Here is a 25,956-nt window from a genome sequence, read left to right on the forward strand (position 1 = left end):
TACAATACCAAGGTTTTCTATCTTTCTACAAGCTGATTTGTTTCATCTGAATTTGGTATATGTCTTTCACAAAGCACTAAATGGGGAAAATGTGTTTCAAGCATTAAGATGGTGTATGTCCTTTATTTACATTGCATCACATTCTACTTTTTTTCTTTGAGGCAGGGAGAGTGGTTACGAAATGTGTTGAAAGTGTGACAGGCATTTTGTCGTGCCTGGCTTCAAGGATTGTACTAATAAGGTTTGACTGCTCACAGATACACATAATTATCTACTCAGTTGAATACAGGACTGCTCTGTTGTATTTCCTGCTATTCAAAAACATTTGGGGAAAAGATTTCTGTGTATAATTTTATTTTCCTACTGATCTCTATTTTGTTTAAGACCATGTTTCATCATGAAATCACTTAAAATAAATCTTCTTAAAAAATCCACTTTGGAAGTCAGCTCTTTTATTCTGTCTTTGAAAATATCCTAACGTTTGCAGCAGTTTAAAACTGTTAAAGAAATCACAAAATACTCTCTCACGTCACCTTTTCTAAGTGGCTTCTGGTGGCCTCTGGAATCTGCTATGCTACAAATCATCACTTGCAGCAGAGAAAGGAAGGATTCTTTACCAAATGCAAAAGGCTCTCTGTTTCTGAATGGAGTACCACAATGGGCCATAACATACTTTATGGAGGTGGCTTGATACGCAGCACTGAAATTTCATAGCTAAATGTCTTCAGGGAAAAAAATATTGTTCAGCCTTTCATAAAAACCAGTGCCTCCCACTGAAGATTTTCTCTTGGTTTGGTAACAGGTGAGACTAACTGCTCTGAGAGGTCCTGGTCTTTCTTGGGTGAGAGTTGGCCTCTCTGGGGCACAGGCCAAGTGGACTTTTGTTTCTGAATGGCTGAATGGTGCAGTGTCACTTCCCCTATGCTATGGTTTTCGCAAACACTTTTTAGAATCTAATATTGAAGTATGTTTCTACTATTTTAAAACTTTTCCAGACAGTAATTTTGCAATCTCTTGCTTCTAGTAGAAACGCGATGCAGGGTAGCCTAAATCATTAAAGGGGAGCTATGTGGAGATAGGCTCTGAGAACACCTTTCACAGCCTCTGTCATACTTTTCAATTTTAGACTCCTAAGACAGTTTCACCCAGATCCTTGATAACTGGCGCCATGTGTTGAGCAACTGTACATTTTTCCCTCAGTGTGAGGACTGGGGCTTGTACAAAGCTCATGCCAGGTGATGCTAAGGCAGTTCTGCTAAGCAATCCCTGAAATACAGTTTGTTTGCCTGGCTTTGAGGATTGCCTTTTTCTTACTTATTTCCCACGTGCAAATATTGTGGCACTCTTGCAGAGATTTTGGCAGGGGGAAAAAAAAGATTAAGTGGTCTCTATTAATGAGAATCATGGTAACTCTTGTGGAGTGTCTGTATTCAGAGATTAGATGATTTCCACAGTTGAATACTGCAGAAGCGGCAAAAGATAGCATGCTGATTCTGAGGGGTCTGTTGCATTCTGAGCTTCGAGTGTTTCATGTTGTAGCTGAGCATGTGGGATCAGTGAGGTTGCTTCAGCTAAAGGTGCTCTCTTGGATATCTGGGGCATGGAGCAATCTCTGTAGTGTGGTGGTTTTTAATGTGTTTTTTGTTTGCTTGTTTCTTGTTGCTGTTGTTTCTTTTCTTTTTTTTTTTTTTTTTTTTGGATGTTTTCCCTACAGAGAGAAGCAAAATTTGGTTTTGGTAAGTACAGGAGTACCACCCCTAAGACAGGCAGCTTTATGCTATAATGCAGGAGGCATGGAATCAGCACATTTTTTTGCTTTCCTGCCCTATGTAGTACTCTGGCATGCCAGCTCCATGCTCTTCCTCCAAGCAAACAACTGCAGGTACTTTGCACAACAACCATCACCAAGTCTGCAGGAAGCTGCTACTGATGACTGGAGGCTACAGTAGCAGAGACAGCATGTTGGAGAACTGCATCTTTCCCTGTGATTTCTGAAAGTTGGGACACTGAAGATCCTGAGGTAAAGTTTCGTTCTGCTTTGCTTAAGTATGGACTGTCCTGTACAGCCTGGAATGGCGGTGCCACAAAAAACTAACTAATTGCCTGGTGGAACTGTTCATTTGCATTATGCTGTGGGTTTTTTTGAGGCCTCTTGGGTGCTACAGGTCAGGACATTGCCTTGTAAATATATTGTGAAAGAAGGTATTATAAATGAGTTAAGAAGGCTCAGCCATTCAAGGCTTCCATCTCTGTGGTTCTTAATGACAACCACTTGTCCTCTCCTCCAGCAACCAAGCTATCTGCTGAACTTGGAAGCTTGCTGTCTGTTCATTCCAAATTACATCAGCTGTGATCAGCCTGAGTTGAAATCATTTCTTGAGGGAACTGACCCGCTAACTGAAGGCTGGCTTCTTGCAAGGCCTGTGGCTCGAACCTGAGCTGTACACCACAGCTTTGTGCAGTGAAAAACGGATCAGGAAGAAATAGTTCTGTCCATGAAAGCTTCTAAAAACTGTAAAAAAAAAAAGCCAACTTGGTGATGGGTAGATAACTAAGGAAAGCGAGAGAATTAATGAGGTACAATAAGGCCAAGTGCAGGGTGCTGCACTTGGGTTGGGGCAGTCCCAGGTATTTATACAGACTGGGGGAAGATCTCCTTGAGAGCAGCCCTTGGAGAAGGACTTTGGAGTCCTGGTGGATGAGAAGCTGGACATGAGCCAGCAGTGTGCACTTGCAGCCTGCAAGGCAAACTGTATTCTGGGCTGCATTAAAAAAGGGGTGGCCAGCAGGGAGAGGGAGGTAATCACCCTTGTGACTCTTGTGAGGCCCCATTTGAAATACTGCGTCCAGGTTGGGGGCCTCCGGTACAGGAAGGATGTGGAGCTCTTGGAGCTGGTCCAGAGGAGGGCCACTAAGATGATCAGAAGGCTGGAGCACCTCTCCTATGAGGAAAGGTTGAGAGAACTGGGCTTGTTTAGCTTGGAGAGGAGAAGGCTCTGGGGAGACCTCATTGTGGCCTTCCAGTACTTGAAGGGAATGTATAAACAGAAGGGGGAATGGCTTTTTACATGGGTGGATAGTGATAGGACAAGGGGAATAGTTTTAAACTGAGACAGGGGAGGTTTAGGTTAGATATTAGGAGGCAGTTTTTCCACACAGAGGGTGGTGACGCACTGGAACAGGTTGCCCAGGGAGGTTGTGGATGTCCCATCCCTGGAGGCATTCAAGGCCAGGCTGGATGTGGCTCTGGGCAGTCTGGTCTGCTGGTTGGTGACCCTGCACATAGCAGGGGGATCAAAACTAGATGATCATTGTGGTCCTTTTCAACCCAGACCGTTGTATGATTCTATGATCACGTAGCTAACACATTTGGGATAATTAAAAAATATCAATTAATGACACATGCATTACTAACAGTGTAGCTTATGATCTTGCTGTGACCTTCACCCCGCTGTCTCCCTTCCTCCACCCTTGGCCATCCTCTGTATCTAATTAAAATTCCAAAGTCCTCAGGGTGGAGCCCTGCCAATTACAGCCTACATCGAGTGCCACACGTTTCTATGGCATTATGATGTAAACAGATAACCAAGACTACAGCAATACACTCGTGTCACAAAACATTTCACTCCTTGTTTTTTTAGGACCGAAAGGGTGAGTAGAGCAGATGTTGCCATTGGAAGGAGCTGTGAGGACACACAGACAGCCCAGGAGACAGACGGAAGCACCATCATTTGCTTTTCGGCACCACGTGCTGTAATAACCTAAACACCTTAATTGCCGTGATCACGTCGTTTTTCTCCTGCGGAACACTCGGTATGTTCGGAATGCTGCTTGCTTTTCATACCTCACAAGGCTTCTCAGCACAACCCATCTTTCCTATGCCTTGTATTTGCGTTCTCTTTAGCCAACCCGCTAGAAGCTGTGCTATAATGGAGGCAGGGCCCAGGCTGGCACTGCACACGGATGGCAGAGCTCTGAGGGACTCCGATTGCTTCTGTTAAAAACTTCCGCAGCTCGGAAGGCAAGAAATGGCGGTGGAAGGTGAGGCGAGCCACAGTTATACCAGAAGCGCAGCTCTGGGCTAGCAGGTGCTGCCGCGCGGGTGCCCCGTGCCGCTGACCGTTACGTCGGTCCTTCCCCGCTGTCCCGCTACTGCCGGCACCCAATGAGCCCCACGGCCGCCCGATCAGCAGAAGCTATCGGCGCATCTCGCCCGCAAAAGCGGCTCGCCCTGCCGTGCGGTGGCGACGGGACAAAGCGTCTCTCTGGCAGCGGGCAGCCCCGCCGGCCCGGGCCGAGGGGAGCGGCGGGACCGCCGGCACCTGCCGCGCTCCGCCCGCCTCAGGGGCGCGAGGGCAGCCGGGCGGGGGCGCCCGACCAATGGTGGCGAACAAGGCCGGGCGGCCGGGCGCGGATTGGCTCCTCCCCGGCACGAGAGGGCGGGGCGAGCAGGCGCCGCCGGAGCAGCCACAGCTGCCAGGCTGCGCTTTTCAAACGCCGGCTGCGCGGGGCGGCGGTTGGCGGGGACTCGGTGCGGCCTGTGGTGCGGAGGCCGGTCGTGGCGGCTGTTGAGCGAGCGGCGGCGTTCTGCGTGGTCTCTGCGAGGAGCGGTGAGCGCGCCCCGTCGTGCGGCGGGTCCGGGCTCGAGCGGGTGCCGCGGGGCGGCGGGCGGGCGGCGGGGCGGCGGGGCGGTGAGTGTCGCGCCGCTCCCCTCGGCGGCTCGCTGGTGCGCGTCTCTGCGCTGTGGAGAAGCGCCCGGGGCAGCGCCCGAGGCGCGGGGCCTCCTGCGAGGAGATGAGGCTCGTCCCGCGCCCCGGGGGCACGGCTCGGTCGGGCTGCGGGCGGTGGCGATCGGCAGCCCCGGTGAGCGACGCGGGCGGGCCTGGGGCGGAGGAGCTTTCCGGGCGGCAGGGCGAGCTCGGTCCGGGCGTACAGCGGCGGGTCCGCGCTCCGCTGGGCTCGAGGTCCGACTGCCCGCCTCGCCGTGCGTTGGCGTCGTCTCGGTGGGCTCGGAGTACCGGTGTGCGGCAGCGCGGGCCCGGGCGGGCCGGGCGGCTGTCCCCGCAGTGATCTCGGCGCCCGAACCGCCCGCCGGCCCTCTGCCGCCCTGTCGGCCTCGGCGCTGAGGGAGGCGCGCCGTCCTGCCGCCCGGCGGGCAGCCCGCGGAGCTCGGTCGCTTGGAAGTCTGCGAACTCTCGTGCGACCTTCTGTCCGTTCCTTAGGGCTTTGGGTGCGACGTGTTGCACCGATATCGCTCCTAATTTTGGTGATAAATAACACAGCTATAGCTAATCAGATTCGAAACAAGTCGGACCGTGTTTTTCCGACGACGTAAGGTGCCCAGCTCGGCTCGGTGCCCGCTGTGTTTCTGTGTGCTCTCGATAACGCCGAGCTGAAGGGACATGTGGTTTCTTACCAGGGAAGCGCGGTTAATCCGGTGTGAGGCAAAAGCTGTTCTTAATCATGTCTTTAAGAATAGCGATATCGTGAAACAGTAGCTGTGTGTATTTAGCGGTAGCTGGCCCTTAGCTCACCTGTTCCTAACGCCAGTGCTCATGCTGAAGTCCTGCAGCACCGAGCTTACTTGCGGAGTTGCGTTCAGTGCGGGCACCTCAGAGAACAGCCTGGCGATGTAGAACTGGAGACGTCCGAATCGGTCTCTGACGTGATAAGCTGTCCTGTAAGCAGGGGGGAGAGAAATGCTGGTTTGTTACATACAGGGTGATTCACAGGCGTGCAGCCTACTGTGCGTAGGGGACCTTTGGTAAGCTTTCAGTTTATGTCATGCTTATCAAACAGTACTTAAAATTTTATCTTGAAACTGTAGAATTGTGGGTTTTGTTGTTCGTTTTTTTTTTTTCTTTTCTTTTTTCTTTTACTAGAACTAAAGCACGAATCATGATTTATACCCAGAACAGTTGCAGTATGAATTACCACGTTCTAAGAACTGGCTGTTCGAACAAGGTTCGATGGGTGCTGGGTTGTGCTTGGAACATAGCTGGGGCAAGTGCTCCCCCAGAAGCTTCTGAGAGCACGCTGCTGTCGCTTGAGAACTGAAAGTATTTTTAATGGTTGTCAACTGTGTCCAGGCTATAATTTGTCTCTGAGCTATTTTTCCTTTTTTTTTTTTTTAAAAAAAACCATTGCTAACAAAAGTAAACCTGCCCTTTACCTTGAAATAAGCTATCAGTTAAAACTGCTGATATCCTTTAGTAACCTTTTTCTGCTCTGCTTTTACATCATGCCTGAAGAGATGCTTCAGGCCTGTAAATGTGAGTGCCCAAGCTTGTTTTTTAGCTTTTAAATAGCTGCTTTTTTTTTTTTTTATCAGTAGTAGAGTTAGTATGTGTGCTATATCTTCTGAATGTGCCGTTATTCTGGTCTGCTAAGGTGATTTACTCATCATTTGGTTCTGAGTGATCAGAACTTGCAAAGAAGTTGTCTGTTCATCAGGCTTTCTAATGAGTAACCTAATTAGATTAAGTTAAAACAGCTTATAAAAAAAGTTCATTTTTTCAATTAATTTCCTCAGCATCATTTCATTCTCTTGTTTGGTTGTTTCCTTCCAGTTGTATATGTAGAGTGATTAAATGTGTAGTATTCTGGTCACATTTAAACAAGCTTTAGGCTGCTCTATTCAGATAGACATAAACCCTGATCTGTGTATATTTCCTCGCACGGTGATTGTGGAGTTGCCCTGACTCACCGTTATGTTGCTTTCACAGGTGGCTGGCAGAAAGGACAGACCTGTTCCTAACCATGTCCAGGAGAAAGATGGAGAACAGAAGCCTTTCGGGCTTGTTGGCCACGTCTCTGCAGACACAAATCAGGATGGACAATTTCCACAATTTTTACATGCTTGAGTCCAAAGAGCTGGGAAGGTAAGGCTGCTCCTGTATATCTTAGTCAGATAGATCTCTGCTGATGCGTTGATGTATGCAATGATAGACTTGTTTTCTGGCAAACTTTTGTGGCTGTGGATGAGGAATGAAGAACGATTTTCCCCACCCACCTTTCCTGCTCCCTTCTTTTCAGTGTTTGAGGCTCCATAGCATTAGGATAAAGGTACAGTGAAACATAGCATGCCAGCCTTTTCCATGGCAGAGAGGCTCAGGCTGTTCTCATAGTAATGTCAGTTGAAGATTCTGTCCTTTCCCTGTCCATTCGCACAGTACATTACAGGGATATAAACTCAAGAAGAGATAACTTGGAGAAGTATTGCAAGACAAAGAATGGCGCTTCTGAGCTGGTGATGCTGGCTGTTCAGTTGAGGGTTGGCTGTTTGTTGTTTTTAAGTCCAGAAAACAAAGACCTCTTTTTCTCTGACCTTTTATGGTTACGTTTCTAACAACCAAGGGTAATTTGGCCGTCTGCTTCCTTTACTCATGTTTGCAGAAGTAAAATAGCAAATGAAAGAAAACAAAAGTATTTGTGTTCAAGGCATCTGAATTATGCTTATTTAAAATCAGTGGGTTAATTTGTACCTTGAAAATATTCAGGGAACTGTGTATAAACCCACACAAATGTAATAGGGTGGTGATGCTTCCAAGTTCCTTGAATGCAAATGACGTGGGTCATTTGTAATTTGTTAGGCATTTCTATGCTGAACAGTGATCCTTCCTACCTCTAGCTTAGGCAGGCATAACTTTGTAATCTCTTTCACCTCTTTAGTTCTCCTGGTTACTCCAGTATGTTTTTATCTCATACTCTTTATAGAAGCACACCTTGTAGCCCTTAACTTTCCTCTGCTTGTGGCACTTTGTTAGCCCTAACTCTGAATGCCAGGCTCTACAGAACCAGTTCCATGTACCAACTCTGATATTCTTCAAATGCTGGATTTTCAGATCGTACTTAGCTGTGATGCGAGATGATGAGATGATGTCTAAAGCAAATAAAGGCATCTTCTTTGCTTCGACTCCCAGCCTCAGTTTTTAGTACTTTATGAACGTGTGAAAGCAGATATTTAAAAAAAAAAAAAAAAAAAAGCCAAAATGCAAAGAATCAGAAGTAGTCAAGCATCTTTTCCAAATATGGTTTTTCAGCTTTTCTGGCCTAACAGTTTGCGTGTGTTCACTTGCAGTTTTCATCTACCTTTAAGTCATTCTTTTGTTCTTCGCTACTCAACTCTCCCAAGTCCCTTTCATTCCTCCCACAGCCTTATCTTTTAGGTCCTTTGGTACTGAAGGCATCGACTCGTGGAGCAGGCAGGTTCTGTTTGGTGGGTTATAGTAGTTCTGTCCTCAGTGTGGATGGCTTGACTTCTGTTAAAGGAGTTGAATTTCTGTGGTTTATAACTTGAGATATGGAAATAAGTAGAAATGGAGCTGCGCAATACACCTCTCCAGCATTTCATTTGCTTTGCAGGCAGTAAGGAGGAGGGAAGCACTGTGCTTGCTTTAATGCAAGATCTCAGATCTAACTTCAGATCTAACTTTTTTCATTTCTGGGGAAATTCCATCACTCAAACAATTCTATGAAGAAAACTTGGCTGGACTTGTTTCTTCAAGCCGCAGCTTTTCCGTTAAGCTGAGATGCTATCTCATGTGACAGTTTCCAAGTTTTGGTGATGCTTTTTCATTGCTTGTTCGAAAGATCACTGTTAGCTGTTCTCGAGACTCAGCATATCTTGAGACACTGAGTAATATGGCAACTTCATAACTTCAACCAGAACGTTAACTTCTGTGTGGTTTCCGTAACGCTTTCAGCTAACAGAAACAGTTTTCAGCAGTTTTGCATGTGTATGTTAATTTGTATGCAGATGCTTTTAGAACTGAAGTTTTATTTTTCCAAGTCCTTGCTTAAAAAAAGATGTAGTGTCTTTGTCCTTGATTGCCTCTTCTCTAGAAACTTCTTTTGTCTACATGACGAGCAATAGGTGCTGCATATTTGAATGAGTTGTTTATACACCTGTATATCCTACCTTTGAGCAAGTTTGTTACATTTGCTCGGGCACAGCAGGAAAACTATGAAAGTAGCAGTAAAAAGATGGAAGATGCTGTCCGCTGTGAATGGTTTGAGGTAAAGGGCACGGAGTCAGTCATGAAATATCTGAGGTCTGTGCAGATTGAAGCACACAGGAGAGTCCAGGCTGGAGAAAGTGATGCTGGAGCAGGCCCAGAGGAGGGCCACAAAGATGCTCGGAGGGCTGGAGCACTTCTACTGCGAGGACAGGCTGAGGGAGCTGGGCTTGTTCAACTTGCAGAAAGAAGGGCTCCAGAGAGACCTCACTGCAGCCTTCCAGTACTTGAGGGGAAGCTTATGAACAGGAGGGGGAGGGACTTCTTACATGGTCTGACAGTGATAGGACAAGGGGGAATAGCTTTAAACTAAAAGAGGAGGAAATTTAGGTTAGAAGTTAGGAGGAAATTCTTTACTCAGAGGCCAGCACAGGCTGCCCAGGGAAGCTGCGGGTGCCCCCATCCTGGAGGCATTTGGGGCCGTGCTGGATTGGGCCCTGGGCAGCCCAAACTGGTAGGTATCAATCTGCCCACAGCAGGGTTGGGACCAGGTGCTGTTTGAGGTCCTTTCCAACACAAACCATTCTGTAATTCTATGATTAAAGTCAGAAAATGACATTATACTGAAGGAGTTCTGAGGCAAATTCAGTATTGGTTTTGTGAACTTTTTTCATACTGGAGATATACTAATAGTGTTTACCACGCTCTCTAAGTATTTACTTTTCAAGTTACTGCTGTTTTTATTGTTTTTGCACATTAAAAGATGTGATTTTTGTCTTCATAGCTTTAAATGTTAAATTATTGGCACCCTACAAATATCACATAAAAAAAAGTAGAAATTCATACATCATGGATTTCTTCTGGAGATATCTCTGATCCTTCAGAGCTGCTGTACCTGTTGCTGCTGGGAGTGCAATGCTCAAGAACTCAGCAAAGGTCTTCCTCTTCTCTTGAAACTCAACCAGTTCCTCTTCTTGAATTTTAGAGAAACTCCCATGGTAGATGGAGTAGTGTGATGTTAAAATGAGTCTGTAAGCTGTGGGTAATATCTACAGACTTCAGTATATTAAGAAATGTAGGTCAGTGACTTCAAGCTCAGCAATAATAGCTCGTTTAGCAGTTGGGAAAGCACTTGGCTATTTCAGGCTTACAAAGAGTTGCTAAAATCAAGAGTGTGTACACATACCCGGTTGTAAATCACTTTTGCTTCTTGATTTTGCTTTTCTGAATTTACTAGATAAGAAATAAAAGACAAATCTAGTGTTGAAATAAATGATGACAGAGGAAGAGTTCTGTTGTGTTTATTTCTAAATAACTGACAGCAGGATGAATACAAGGCAGCTCTGCATCTCCTGTGATTCAGTTGCATATGCACAGTGTATTTAACATGGTTGTGGTCTGTTTCGTTCTGAGAGAAGCTGGTACAGCATAGACTGTAAGGGAAAAAAACCTTAGATGTGTGTTTTGTGTCACAGATGTTCCTTTTAGGCACTGTTCTGCTCAGTTTTGCTTTCTTCTGTTTTGTTCTGCACCAGAAGGAAGGCTCAGCCTGCAGGACAGCACCATCTCCCCTGCTGAAGGAGCTAGGATGGCTGAAAAAGAGCAGCTTATGTAGCTGGTGCTGAGCCTCTCCTCTGCTTTGTTCACGTGCAAATGCGGTGTTTGCTTGAAGCCACAGATGGAGGTGTTTTTCTTTGCAAATGGTTTTGAAACTGTTCTTAAATCTTTAAACAGTTTTAGCCCTTCAGGTGTTTTTCTTTTTTTTTTTGTTTTGTTTTAATGGTATTTCTTGTATAATTTGAAAACACTTTGCAAATATGCAGTCAGGCATTTCTGGGAATGCACAACTCGTGATTATAAAACTAGGGTGGTTGGTTGGTTTTTTTTTGGTTTTTTTTTTTGGTTTTTTTTTTTTTTTCAGGAGTTTAAAAGCTGGCTTAAAAAACTGCATTTTTCCCCTAATTTTTTAAAAGGTCAGCTGGGTGGTTTAACTACACTGTGTGGTTTTCTTTTACAAACACATCTTTGCCAGAAGACATTTTTGTTTCCATACCTAAACAGTTGGCTGGGAAACAGAGCAGCTCACTTAGTCTGACTGCAATTGGAAAAGGGAGTGCTAAGCAGTGGGTGTTTTTCTGATTAGATGTTTCTAAGCTTAGTGTGTTAATGTGACTTCTTAGCAGTCCTGCATCATTTGTGAATGGAAGGATTTTTTTTATGACTTCAAAGTTTTCTGCACAGAAGAACTTTGCCTCTGGCCGCAGTGTAGAGTGATGCTTTCTTTTCCCCTACATTCTTTCTGTTTTTCAGTTGTTTTGTTCTACTGTATCCTGCTGGTGTGTCCTGTATCTTGTATGTGCTATACTATGTGTGTGTACTTTGTTGAAAAGGCAAACAAAACCCAATGTTGCCAACCTGAACAAAGCCCTGAGCAGCCTGAGGTGACCTCCTTGCTGTCCCTGTAAGAACATGGCCAGCTCAGAACATAAGGGCAGACTGCCAAGCCTTTTTAGTTCTAATGGCAATCTAATTACTTTTTCTATCTGAAGTTCTGATGTATTTTTCCTTTTATTTTGTAGAGGAAGATGTGGTGTGGTTAGAAAATGTATAGCTAAATCCACAGGTCAAGAATATGCAGCTAAGTTTTTAAAGAAAAGAAGAAGAGGTCAAGACTGCAAAGCGGAGATTCTTCATGAAATTGCTGTGCTTGAATTAATGAAATCTAATCCTCGCATAGTTAATCTCCATGAAGTCTATGAAACAGCAAATGAAATCATCTTAGTGTTGGAATAGTAAGTATGCCTTTGTCACGTGTCCCATGCTGATAGTTACCAACCTGTCGCTGTTTGCTTTTTGCTTGACTTGTCTGCATGCCTGTAAGAATTGCAACACTACACTGTATACAATATGCTAATATTTCATGATGATTTTTTAACTTACTAATATCTATTAAGATCTTGGGGGCCTTTTGGTGTGACTTATTCTCATGTAAAATCAGGAGTTGCATTCATTGCTGCCACTTCACTCCTTGATTTTGGATGTGTATTTTGTGCAATTTGTAGCTAATGAGCTGTGTTGGACTATGGAATAGAGACACAGCAAAACACGCCAAAACCTATACTAGTTCTTTACTCAACTTTTGCAATGTGCTGATAGATTTATTTTTTTTACAAAATTGCTTTTAGAAAAACAAAGCTGCTTCTTTCCCAGGGTTGCATAACTCATTTCTGTAGGTGCTTTCACTCATTTCAAACTGGAACTTTTTTTGTGCCTTCAAACAGCCCCACTCAGGAGTCTGTTGAAATGTGAGCAAGTCATTCCGTTCACCAGCCTCTGTTGGATATTCTGGTCAAACAAAGCTAATATAAAGCCTGATCACAAGTTCTACGGTGTGATATGTAGTTCTTTTTCTTAAAGAATCTCTTATGTCAAGCTGAGCAGAGCTTCATCTTGCATCCCTTGAAGATGGATAGTGCTTTGAAGCATCTTAAATCATACCAAAAAAGGACTGTTTAATTCCAAGTACTGATTTCAGAGAAGCTGAGCATGTTGATCCTCTGTGCTTTAATGTCAGCATGAGACTTCTTGGTGACTGAAAATAGCAGTTCACTTGTGGATGTTGAGCTTCTGAAGCCACTGTTTCTCTTGCTGTAAAACTGCTTAACTTCTGTAGCTGTTTCCTCCAAAATTCATGTCTTTTCACATGCCCTTGTGGCTGCTCATAGCTCTGAAAACAAGTGTTCTAGTGTGGGAATTAGTTTGAGTTATTCATCATAATGGATGTATGTTTAAATGTTTGTAATGTGAGAAACAAAAATGTAGTTGGTGAGATAAACTCAGCAAGTTATTTTCTAAATAGGATTTAAGCTTTGCTTCAAATATATATATTTTTTATCATAGATTCATAGAATGGCCTGGATGGAACCAGAATGATCATTTAGTTTCAACCCCCTGCTATGTGTAGGGTTGCCAACCACCAGACCAGGCTGCCAGAATTATGCAGTGGTGATCTGCGTGCATTGTGATAAACTCCTTTTGCTGTGGCTAAATTGTTCTCCAAAAGAGGAGGGGGGGGAAAAAAAAAAAGAGAAGGAAAAAAGGAACATTTTTTTCCCCTTAGAACTAAGTGATCCCTAACACCTTAGTGAGGACTAAAGCACTAATGTGGAAGGCAATGTCCAGATGACAAGTATTGAACTTCATATTAAGAACAAGTTCACGTAAAAGCTGTACTGATGTATTTTTTTCTCACCTCAGTTTCAGCTCAGCTACTTCTGTCTTGATTGTGAGCCTGTATGCTTCTTGCAGTCTTTGTCCTCATACAGTCCCAGCAACCAGAAGTGTTGTAGTGAAGATAAATATCTGCCAGTTCCTTTTAGAATGTGTTTATGGACATCTGTGAAGCTGTTTTATATTTGTGTTTGTTTGTTTTTTTTTTTTTTTTTAACACTGTGATACTATCAGCTTCTGTGGTAATAGAATCATGGGGATGGGAAGGGACTTTCAGAGATCACTGAGTCCTTCCTCCTGCTAAAGCAAGTTCCCCAACAGTAGGTTGAGCAGGAAGGCATTAGGTGGGTCTTGAATATCTCCAGAGAAGGAGGCTCCACAACCTCCCTGGGCTGCTTGTTTCATTACCTGATGTGTGAGGAAATACTACTTTTTTGTCTACGTAATCAGCTCTTTTCTTCAGGTGTCTCCTGGTTGTCATGCTGGGGATTTGATAAATGACAGTTCTTATTTATCTGTATGCTGACCCTGATTGTTTTGTCAGCACCATTCATAGGCTTTTGCATAACACTCTACTCAAACTTTACGAGTCAGTGTTTCTTTGGATTCTCCTTGTAAAACTGTCTGCCCTTGTGTTTGCCCTGCTCTGTATCATCAGTAGTCTTACTATCTACTGCTTGAAGGTACGGAGACCAGATCTGCATAGTAAGCTTTTATACAGAGCATCATTTTGCTGCTTTTTGGTGTTATCAGCAGCCTTCCTGAGGGTACTGAATGTATGCTGACTTCTTTGGCTTGCTGCTTTGTATTTCTCCAGTAATTCCAAAGAATGTCAGTTGAGATTTCCTGAGCTATGCCTTTCAGTTCAAGTTTTGGTGTTATGGAGGTTGCATTGGCTTATTTTCCTGAAGATAACTTGTTTGTATATGCTACTGCTAGCTCATCTGCTGCTCTTTTACTTGCTTTCTCAGCTGAACTTATTTAGTGATTTCTTTGAACTGGGGAGCCAAAAACAGGAGGCTGCATTCTAGCTGTGGTCTACAGTGCTGAGCAGTCATTTACCTCAACCTACTCACTGTTATTGCAGCCCAGAGTGCTGTTAGCCTCCTTTGCTGCATTCAGTTTGCTGTCGGTGAGCACCCCAAACAGTGAAGCTGTTCAGCTCTTTACACATCTGGTCCACCCCTTCAGTTAGAAATAATAAAAATAATAGCTTGGATACAGGAATACTGTGGGAGACCATTGAAAGCTTTCCTAAACTTGAAGTCTCTCCTCTTTTTTGTCAAATGCAGTTAGGTAAGGCGTTAGTGACACCTCACGTAGCCTCAGCAGGTTACTAACTGTCCACGTTGTCCAGTATCCTTCCCTTTTTATAGACTCATATTACTAAAGGTGAAACTCATACTTAACTAATCTGTTTCTGACGTTTTCTGACGTCTTTTTCTCTTTAGCCTTCAGATGGGAGCTTCAGGCAGTTAGAACAGGCTGAGTAATGGTTTCAAACCCAGCTTGGAAAGAAACAGCTGACACTGTGGCAACATGTAGCGTGTAACTAAGAAACCACATGCAAGATGATTACACAAGGTTATTTCCATGCTCCCTTTATGCTTTGCTAATGGTAGGGTTCTGTAAGTAAACAACAGCCTGCCTTTTTTTTTTTTTTTTTTTTGAGGAAGACATACTGAGATACTTTAAAAAAAAATAAAAAAAAAAAAATTAAAAAATCTAGTCAGTGTCATCTCTGTTGGAAGTGGTAGATGTCAAACTGACACAGCTAAGTCCCTGTATTTCAGAGTATTCTGTGCCTACACGAGTTGAAGGCTTTGCTCACTGTCTGACCAGGCAGCTTTTCATTTCGTCATGGTCAGTGTGCTGCATCTTATTTCTTGTACCTGCCAGACAGAAAGGACTGATATCTAGTCTTCCATCAGAATGGTAAGGTCTGTGGTAGCAAGTATGCAGTTTCCTCTTGCTCCAGAGGTGATCCTCTACAACTCAGTCTGTTCCTTCAATTGAAGTTGGTTCATGTGACAATAGTTTTAGTCCCCAAATCAGAAAATAGGAATGTTGTTTTTTTTTTTTTAATCTGCAATCATTTATGGAATTAATTGAAGAAATTTCAGCTGTAACTTGTGAAGGTGTTTTCTATTAAGAACTGATGATAGATCTAATCATCCTCGAGGCATCTCAGGCTCACTTTCAAAGTAGCAAGCTTGAGTTTTCCAAACACATAAGAGCAATTCAGCCACAAAATTCTGTTCCACCACCTGAACTTCTGTAGTTAGACATGAAGGAAGAAAAAGCATTATCAGATATCTTCACTCTTCCCTTTTTCCTTTAAGTAACGTCTTGAGGTGAGTGTGTTCAAAAAGAGGGGGGGAAAAGGCCTTATTTTCTCAGCCTCTTGGATGAATATTTGGTAAATAGCTACTGATAAATACATATAAATTAAACATAGATATTATATGTAAAATTTTTCTCACTTGAGCTTTCGAGTTTAATACGTTCATGTTCCTGAATGTATTTCAGTGCTGCTGGAGGAGAGATCTTTAACTTGTGTGTCCCAGAGCTGGATGACAGAATTGCTGAATGTGACATCATAAGGCTTATCAGGCAAATACTTGAAGGACTTTGTTGCTTGCATGAAAAAAATATTGTCCATCTCGATTTAAAGGTGAGACTGCATCAGGCTTTTTTAGTACTTTGTCTTCAAGTTAATATTGTGATAATCATAATAATTTGTTAAATACATAGCAAAGATGAGAAAACAGTGTACTAGGGAGAAAATAACTTAAAAACAAAATTCAGTAATGTAAATAAAAAAATAACAATATGAACTGAAATGTTATTTATTATTATTTTTTTTGCAGTTTGTATTCTGTGAGCTGAGAATTTTTTTCTGTTCTAGCCTCAAAATATTTTGCTGAGCAGCATCAATCCTCTTGGTGATGTGAAGATTGTAGATTTTGGCATGTCTCGGAAGATTGAGAATAGCACTGAACTGCGGCAAATCATGGGAACCACCGAGTATCTCGGTATGAAAGAGCTGCATCAGGATTTCTGATGTGTGAGGAAAAAACAGTTGATGAAATGTGCTTATCAACTTGTCAGTCATTACTGGAGAACAAAGCAGCACAAGGCAGCGTGTTGTTCTGAGCTGCTCTTTCTTTAGAGAAATTAACTATTACTTGCACGCACAAAAAGCATTATACCAATCAGCACACCTTATTTCCTGCTGTAGCATTTGTTCTGTTGTAGACTACTACTGAATAGTTGTATGGCTTCAATTAATGAGAACTGTTGAGTATGATTTGAAATCAAAATATTCTTGGAAAAGCAAAAAACTGCCTTTAACACTTGGCCTGCTGAGGTTTCCTTCTTAAAAAAAAGTAAAACAATAAGAACCAGAATTGCCTACACCTGTTTTTCTACGAGCAGGTGAATCTGTGGTGAATGGCATGGTATCTAACATATGCTAACAGCTGCTGGCAATTAAATTGGCGTGGTCACCTGGCTTTGCAGTGTTAACTCATGCCTTCCCTGAAAAAAGCTGTGTACTTGAAATTCTCTTAGGAAGGTCTTTTAGATGCATACATCTGATGTGGGAATATCTTGGGACTTGTATAGAGTAGATCTTAAGCCACGTAGTAACATTTCAGTGTGAACCACTCAAATTTCAGTGTCTAATCAAACTGGAATAATGTTTTCACCCTCTGAAGAAACTTAAACCTGATTGCTCAAATATCATCATGCTTTCTCTCTTGATAATGATTAGCGAAAGTTGACAGAAAAGCTGATAGAAATGTAGTGTACGATTCAAGGGTACTTGAACAACATGGCTATTAAGATGTTTTCCCCTTTTTTCCTTCTCTTCCTGTAGCTCCAGAAATCTTAAACTATGACCCTATTACCACAGCCACGGATATGTGGTAAGTTGTCTGTGTTAATTTGTTTTACTGAGGTAGATGTGACCAGTTAACAATCTGCATGCCAGTTCCAGGCTCTGATGCAGCTTTATCTGGTTCCTACGAATAGTTTTCTGTGGGTGGGCTGAACAAGAGAGGGGCTGGCTGAAGGAGGTATGCTCTGAATATAAACTGGAGTTTACACAAATTTCTGTCTATGCCTTTGTTGCTCACCTGCTGTGGACTGAAGTGGCTTCTCAACATACAGAGTGTCCTTCTGTTTGGAGGAAATAGTGGCAATTATCTGATAGCACACTTTAGCTGTTAGTTACCTGAAACATGTTATCTGAGAGTATTAACTGCTCTGGGCACTCCTCCCTGACTGTTTTTGTATCGTTAAATAATCTTATTATGGAAATGTTAAGAAGTAAGTTAATTAAAGATAGTACTTAACTTTAGACCAACATCAATTTGTATGGAATGTCATAAAAATGAAAGGATACTGTAACACAAGTCAGATCCTAATTGCTGTTATGGAAAGGTGGGCTACATCTCAGACTTAAATACTACTTCTAGAATTTGTGTGAAATAATGGCTATTTTTTATTTATGTGCAGATAAGAGCTTGTTTTTTGCAGTTCTTTCTCTCAGAACTGCCATATCTGCAAGAACAGACTTTGTAAAAGTTATATATTTCCTTTTGGTAACTGTCTGTGTGGCAGGAAATAAAAGGTTTATTGTAAGTAAGCAATTAAAAAGAAAAGTCCTTTCATGGAGATATAGGTGAATTTCCTTGTGTGTATACATGCATTTACACTTGAATCATATAGAACTGAGAGGTCACGTGCTGGGTTTAGTTCTGAGTGTAGCATACATCAAGATGTTTTATCTACAGCAAACAAGTATGAGAAGATAAATTCCTTTCACGCTGTGTTCTTACTTCAGGAACATAGGTGTAATATCCTACATGCTGCTGACTCAAGAATCTCCATTTGTGGGAGCTGATAATCAAGAAACTTTTCTTAATATATCTCAAGTTAATGTGGATTATTCAGAAGAAACATTTTCATCAGTTTCACAGCCAGCGAAAGACTTCATTCAAAAACTTCTCATAAAAAATCCTGAGTAAGTAATGTACTCTTTTATGTCTGTGCATACATGGACAACATGAATGTTAACCTGGGATTTTGTTAATATCCATTAATATTTCACAATGTGCTGGTATTATCACCTGGATGTTTAAAAGTGTAGGTTTCTGCTTTTCTGTAGAGTAAGTAAGGGATCTTTGGTTCATTGGCTGTTTTTAAAGTCAGGTACAGTCTTTGAGTTTTGCTCACTTTCAAATTTTGACTTAATATTTTTCATTTGAAGGACTGACTATTCACAAATCTTATGAAATGTATTCTGGAAAGTTCAGGTTTTTGTCTACAACCTAACATTTTGTTACACAGTTAGGACAGACAAAATGTAATCTCTCTGATGTGTGCTTGGGTGTTTCCTGACATCTTTAATGGAGCTTTTTACTTGAATGGCTTTTATATCAAAACCTGGTTGTCTTGTGACTGTATGTTTTTTCTTCGTACTATGTACATGTTCTTCAGGAATACATATATACATGTGTATATGTATAGTGTTTTGCCACGTTCAGTTGCTTAAAAAAATTTTCCAACCAAAAGCACAAACTTCTTTTTGCTTCTAATGTGTCCAACCATAACTTAGTGTTCTTTGGAAGTTTGGATACTGATTACGGCCTTTCAAAGTAGCTGAACTCTCAGAAAATGGCCTTTGAGAATAGGAAAATGATAGGGGTTGGTTAACTGTCTGTGCTTGCTATGTGGTGTTAAATGGGGACTTGTTTTTATCCTTTGCACTAACAAATGTGCACTAAAAAAAAGTGTGTATATACTGGAGAATAATGTTTAGTGAAATCAGCTAGTCATGTTCCTCTAAGTTTTGTGAAGTAATATTGCTTGTATTGCTATGTATTGTCACTTGTGGTGACGCAGTAGTTACTATCTTCAGCAAGCAGGAGTTGAACAGTCTGGTTCAGAAAGTGGTTCTATGACAGTAAGGGAGGATGATAGTAGATGATATCCATGAACTTTCTATTTTGAGGAAATAAGGGTTCCGTATAAACATATGTAGATATAATCACGGGTGAACAGTTCTTTCTACATAGTTATCTCATGTGGAGGCTTTGTCAGTAGCTGGAGCAAGTCACAGAAACCATATCATTGTGAAGGAAGCAATTATGAAGAGTTTGCTTTGGTAAATGTTAATGTGGGCCTGCAGAATGTTTGGCTTTCTGCCACAGTTAGTACTCTACTTTCTCTATTCTGGGCATCTCAGTCTTCATTATGCACTTGGTAACTCTTTTCCAATTCTGATTCTTGGTTCGTATTTCTTTGAGAATATTACGAGGGAAAAATCTGTCCTCAGATTGTCAACTCCATAATAAGACTTCTCTGAGCAGAAAATATTGATGTCTTCTTGTATTGTAGAACTTAACAATGTAAAACTGGGGTAGCAATACACTAGGTTATCCAAAGTAATGATTTCATAAATCTGTTGGGAAGTAAATAGATCTTGGGAAGAGTTTGTACCAGACTATGATGAATTGCATCTGTAAAACATTGCAAAATGTCTGATAGAGTTGATGACAGCGTGTCCTTTGGCCTTTCTTGAAAACATCATGACTGAATATTCATGAGCCTGATTATAACAATCTGTACAAAATGTAGAACTTCAAAAGCATAAGCACAAGCACATATATATAAATAAGGCTGAAAGCATCCCAAGGGACTGAACACTGGCTGTTTATTGTTGTGATGAAAAGTTTACCAGTTTGGACATCCAGCAGCAGGGAAAATTGTCAGCTGAAATCTAGATGCGTGTTGCCAACACTTAATCCTGAACCATGGTAAGGTTCCAATGTGTTTTTTAGCAGCAGTGGTGGGGGAAAAAAATAGCAATGTGAATTCTGTAGTGTCAATTCTCATGTATGCTGAGAAGTTCTAAGGTGTATTTTAATGATGGTTTTAGTATTTCTGGAATTAACTTAAGCAGTTTACCGTTTGTTCTTTCTCTTTCGAAGGGAAAGGCCCACAGCAGAGGCCTGTCTCTCCCATTTCTGGTTGCGGCAAGGGGATTTCATACTCTTGTGCAGCCCTGAAGAACCTTGCTGCCCATCTCTGATGCCAGGACATGCAACAAAATGCTCAGAAGAGCGGCATGTGAGATCCAGTTGTAATGGCACTTGCAGCGACAAGGAAGACAAAGAAAACATCCCAGAGGACAGCAGTACAGTCTCCAAACGCTTCCGGTTTGACGATTCACTGCAATATCCCCAAGACTTCGTGACAGACTTTGTATGTTAATGCGTAACATAGACTTTCATAAGAATGGGTTGAGTGTAATCTATTCCAGCGGCAAGTGCAAGATTGGCTTGCCAGTTTGTGCAGTGTTGCTGTACTGGAAACGCACTTTGATTCTTTATTCTGGTGCTTGCTTTTCTATCCGTTGCTGGCAATGGGTTTAACTCCTGAGAATTGGAGTTGTAGCACCAGTAAAATGAATTATTTTTTTAAGAAGATATAATTAAATATTTTTTGCACTTTTTAAATTTCAGTCCAAAAATGATGCCAAATTAAGGCCTGTACATGTGTTGAGATAAACTCATTTTATTGAGTTTTTGCCTAAACTTTGAGCTTTGCCAAACAGCAGTTGAACAGCGTGTACGTTTTTATGACTAGCCTTCAGAAGCGGGTCTAAGTAGGTAGAACTGAATCTAGCTGTCTTAATGGGCATATCTGTGACCTTTCTCCTAGATTTAAATGACAGCTAAAAGCAGCATTCTGGGATGATTGATCTGCTGGGGCCATCTGGAAAACTGCTTTTTCTCTGGTGTCGTTAGTAGTTAAGGAAGTGTTTTTCTGGTCCACCTAGAGATTGAAATGTATATTGAGCGAGGTGTTTTTCCATTGTTTCCTGTGGATGCATGTAATGCTTGAAAAGAAAACGGGTAGATGGTCAGTCCTTGTGTTAGTGATACATTGCTTCTTACCAGTGAGTTAGATTTGAAGAGGACAAGTTTTCCATTCTGTTGTGATTATTTGATACACGTTAGTTGTCTTTCATAAAATATCTGAAGTATATTGTCTAGAATTATTGACCTATTCCTTATCTTAAAACCAAAAAATGAACACAAAGCCATGAAATGCCTTAAGTTCAAATTAATAACTGAATAAACTGAAAATGACTTTTTTTTTTTTTGCCAGTAGAGTTGCAATTAAAAGCTTTTCATTATGCCTTTTTAATGTAGATGTGCAGTGGGTTTTTCTGTCAATTACTGTTATTCACACAACTTAGCTTTATGCCTGCCTTGAGAAATGGACTGCAGTGTGTTAATATTTAAAGGCAAACGACCCAGTAATTATTTTAAGTCTTTTCATTTGCTTTGTTTAATGTGTTTGTTATGTGTTCAAGTTATATCCCTTTCAATTCCTGTTTCTAGGCTCAGAGAAGTAATGCATAAGTCAAACTTCAGCTTAGAGCAAACATCAGTCATGTCTCAACAGCCTGAAACTAACAGTTTAACACAGAAAAACTGACAAGATCCTAATCATAACACTGAAGCTAAAACTCTGTGTAGAAAATATATTAAAACTTCTGTAAGTATTCTGAAAGTAAATGGTACTTTGAAGTAGTTCTAAGCCCTGAGGATTAGAAAATTCCAGACTTAGTCTCCTTAATTTGGTTTCTTTTATTTAATAAAATATCACAATCTAATACTTTTCCAACTGTGGCTGTTGATCCAACGATAGTTAGGCAGATGGAGGCTTTGAAACATCGTATGATTGAGATCGTATGGTAATAATTGGTATAAGTTTGTACTTCAGCTTTCTTCACAAAAGGAAGGAACAATTTTATTATTTTAGATTTAAATGCAAGCTTTCACTATGAAGCATGGGGGGGAGATAGAGGACTTCTGTCTTTTATTTTGGGTGATGTTCTGTGGAAAGTCAGCTGTGGTGTCCTTAGCTTGTTTGACAGAAGTGAAAAAAATTCCCAAGACTTGATCTCCAATGCAATGAAATAATAGCATGAATGAAGCTCAGATGCCTCAGTATAAACAAACTGCACTGATTTCCCTCTGCGTATTCCTATGCAGTTTTTACAGTGGTAATGATAATATATATACATACAGAGTTATTAAATGCCTTTGCTGGGGTTAGTTGTTGGATTGTGTCCAGGTACTCTATACCTTTACTTTTCCAAGTCCTTGGCCTTTTCCACGTGGACTATTATTTCTCTCTTTCTTCACTAGTGTGGAGTCTGAATTTGAACTGGGCAAATTAAAAATGCAAACTATTTTACTATGCAATTAACATTCACTCAAGTTAAAGATGAGAACATCAAAAAGCTGTAATGGACAAAGGTAGAAAAGATGGTTTCTAAAACAGCTTCACTTTCAAATTTTCCAAAATTATCACTGACCTGAAATTGTAACTGGAAGCTTGTGGAAGTCTTTCCAATAGTTTTCTTTTTTAGTGTTTGAAAAATAAAGCTGAAGTTATGTGCCAGCACTTTATGAAGAAGTTACTGTTCCTTAAGTTTTTAAATCAAGTTATCTGATGTTTACATTTCTTACTACTTTTGGAGTTAAGTTATCTTTAAATAAATGAAGATTTGTCTTCTCCAAGGAACTTAAATTCTGAAGTTTGTACTTCATGTAAATTCGAAGTATAAGTTGAGCCAAATTTTGTTTGGATCAGTTTATTGAGTTGATATTGAGTTGCATTGAGTTTATTTTAAAAATATTACTGTGCACACATCGCTTTGCTTGAAGGTAAATACGTACATTGAAGAAGCCAATTTTTAGCCCATCTTGCTTCCTGCCATATTACCGGAGAGATAATCTGGTGAGTGATGAGGAACGTTTTAAGGTGATTTAAGACGTATTTCTATGCAGTTCAAGACCATTTTATATTTAAATAAATAAACTTTTCCTTTTTTCAAAACTGTGTTTTCATTTTTTCACAGCCTTGCAAAACTGTGTTTGGAGGGACATGAGGAGGTCATCTGATCCAGCCTCCCTGCTCAAGTAGGGCCACCTAGAGCTGGTTTCCCTGACCACATCTGCTTGCTTTCCTACCTCCAGAAAGGGATCATCTCTCTTGACCTGCTGGCAAGACTTTAGTTAATGCAGCCTGGGATACCATTACCTTCTTTGTGGCAAGGGAACCTCACCTCCTTTCATGCAAGGGTGTTTTCCAGCTGCGTGGCCCCCGATGTTGGTGCCTTGGGCTGTCTGTCTCTGGATGCAGGGCTTTGCACTACTTGTTAAATTTCATGAGGTTTCTATCAGCCTATTTCTCCAGGCTTTTGAGGTCCCCCTGGATAGCAGTGCAACCCTATCTGTCATTCCTCACAGTTCTGTGTCATCTGCAAACTTGCTGTGGGTGCATTCTGCCCCATCACAGGTAATTAATGAAGATGTTAGATGATGTATTCTAATGGCTTTGGCAGAATGACCATGTAAATTTAAATAGAATGTTTATTACACGAATATTAGCCTCCTAGGGCACTAACTGTACATCCGTTAAATCTTCAAGTAGAAGGCTCAACCGGAAATACAAGCCTTTAGGAAACTAGTTAAATTCAAAAGGAGTGGTAATGTCTTGTGATATGGGTACTATATTTTCTACAAAGGCACATTTCATTGAAAAGAAAGCTCTCGCATTGTTAGAAAAGCACAAATGAGCTTCCTTTTTAGTGAAGGAAATTCATTAGTGTATTCATTAGTTCAGTGCTGCTTACAGCAGTAAGATTAGAAATAATTTGAATTTTTTCTGTACTGAAGGTTCTTCTAAAGAATGCTGTTCTATTTATTTATTTTTAAGGCATCAGTAAAACCCTCCTGTTTAATACTGCTAGTGACTTGGGACAGCTTGATTTCTCACTTCTCAAAAAGTTTTCTAATCTAAGAAAGGAGGTGTTAGAAAAATGTATAGTCCAGATGATCATAAAATGCTGGGTTGCAAAGGACCACAATGATCATCTAGTTTTGATCCCCCTGCTTTGTGCAGGGTCGCCAACCAGGAGACCAGGCTGCCCAGAGCCACATCCAGCCTGGCCTTGAACGCCTCCAGGGATGGGGCATCCACAACCTCCCTGGGCAACCTGTTCCAGTGCATCACCACCCTCTGTGTGGAAAAACTGCCTCCTAATGTCTAACCTAAACCTCCCCAGTGTTAAGTTTAAAGCTGTTCCCCCTTGTCCTATCACTGTGCACCTCATAAACAGTTGTAAGGCTGCACACTTTTGTGTTTTCATCTTTCCTATTTCCCTCCAGTGCTAGAGCCAGGTTGGCACAATTTTGGCTAAGAATGGCAGGGCAGAATTCCCTCTGGGAAACTTTGATATCTAAAATCTACTAAGGTTGCAAAGATGGATAAGGAAGTGTGTAGTCTCTGGGACTTAAGTATGCTGCCTATGAAGTCTTTCTGTTGAGTTGAGAAATAGGAGACTAGTGCAAGCAGGTGGATTTGTCTGTCATGGGATGGGGCATCCACAACCTCCTTGGGCAACCTGTTCCACTGTGTCACCACCCTCTGAGTGAAAAACTTACTAGTATCTAAGCTAAACCTCCCCTGTCTCAGACCATTCCCCTCGTCCTACCATATGATAGCTGCCCATCTTTCTAACAGGACAGCTGTGATTGTACTGCTGCCAAATAAGTTAAGTTGCACTTGGAACAACATCTTGTAAAGTCAGGGCAAGATAAAAACATGCAGTTGTATTATTTTTTTGTAAGGAACTGGAATCATCCCATGCCTTAAGAACCTGGCAGCTGGCTGATTTGAAAAATAGTGATACTGAAAAAATACAAGATAGATCAGTGTATTGAAAGCTTACCATATTAATGGTAAATTAATGGTAAGTTATAAAGCTGAACTGTCAGGCCATCTTCCAGTGATGAGAGAGAATGGAACTCCTTGCAGGTACATAGGTTATGGCATGAAAATTTTTGGCTGGTTGGGTTAACACATAAAATGTGTTCCATGAATCAACCTTTTGCTAGGACAGTGCTTTTCTTGTTATCACCACGGGAAGACAAGGGATGAAAAAACACCTTAAATAACAAAATCACAATATAATAAATATAACAAAAATAATAAATCGCACGCATTACCAACCCAGGTAAGAGTTCAGACATTGGTTTATTAGGAACGCTTGCAAGAGCACAGCTGTTCTCTATTAGGTGTAGTTGGAACACATAGGTAGCAAAGCTCTGCCTGCAAACAGCAGCTGTGTTCACCCACCTGCTAATTTCAAAGCGAGGGAGGAATGCCTGTTTGAACCGTATGGAATAGTCAATTTCGGAGCTATTTAAGCCCCTTATTTTCTTGAAGCTGCCACAAACGGGCAGCATGCGCTTCCTCCTAGAAGAAAACCTTGTTGCATAAAGCTGAAATCTCACTGAACGAAGTTTAAATTCAGCTTTCTGTACCCGAGGATACGCTGCAACAGCTTCACCCATCACAGCTGCGCCCCCACCCCCCGATGCTCAGGCGATAAATTGCACTTCCAGCTGGTTCGCAGAGCCTGCGTGCCATGCTCGGAGCGTTCGGCGTCACCGCGCTGCCCTCGGAGCGGGCTGTGGCTGCATCTTCACGCTGTTTTGTGTTACCTGGCAAACGTAAACAACCAACAGCAGGTAAAACGCGGTCTTCAATACAAGCGAGTCGCTCCGAGAGCAGGGCACGGGGCGGGGCTGCTCCCGCGCGGTCGTCACGGTTTACAGCGCAACCGTCGCGCTCGCGGTGCTGCGGGGCAACGGCGGCTCCTCAGTGCGGCCGCGTC

The 25,956-nt window shown here is 41.8% G+C and overlaps 1 protein-coding gene across 7 annotated transcripts; it reads left to right on the plus strand.

Annotated features, from left to right (window-relative positions):
• The first annotated feature begins 4,520 nt into the window (after positions 1–4,520).
• STK17B (serine/threonine kinase 17b) lies at positions 4,521–23,296 on the plus strand. 7 transcript variants are annotated; one of them, XM_042874904.1, is made up of 10 exons: positions 4,521–4,610; positions 5,883–5,964; positions 6,726–6,881; positions 11,537–11,749; positions 15,717–15,861; positions 16,096–16,222; positions 17,068–17,116; positions 18,037–18,216; positions 20,186–20,459; positions 23,134–23,296. In XM_042874904.1, exons 3-10 carry the CDS (start codon positions 6,760–6,762, stop codon positions 23,161–23,163), a joined length of 1,140 nt encoding a protein of 379 aa, XP_042730838.1. In that variant the 5' UTR covers positions 4,521–4,610; positions 5,883–5,964; positions 6,726–6,759; the 3' UTR covers positions 23,164–23,296. The 7 variants fall into 7 exon arrangements, with proteins under 7 accessions (XP_042730838.1, XP_042730839.1, XP_042730840.1 ...); XM_042874906.1 differs by having other exon boundaries at positions 4,522–4,610; positions 5,914–5,964; XM_042874907.1 differs by having other exon boundaries at positions 4,529–4,610; positions 5,919–5,964.
• The last annotated feature ends 2,660 nt before the right edge of the window (positions 23,297–25,956 follow it).

Source organism: Lagopus leucura, unplaced genomic scaffold (genome assembly GCF_019238085.1).
Source record: "Lagopus leucura isolate 7727_CA_CO unplaced genomic scaffold, USGS_WTPT01 Super-Scaffold_100012, whole genome shotgun sequence".
NCBI lineage: Eukaryota > Metazoa > Chordata > Aves > Galliformes > Phasianidae > Lagopus > Lagopus leucura.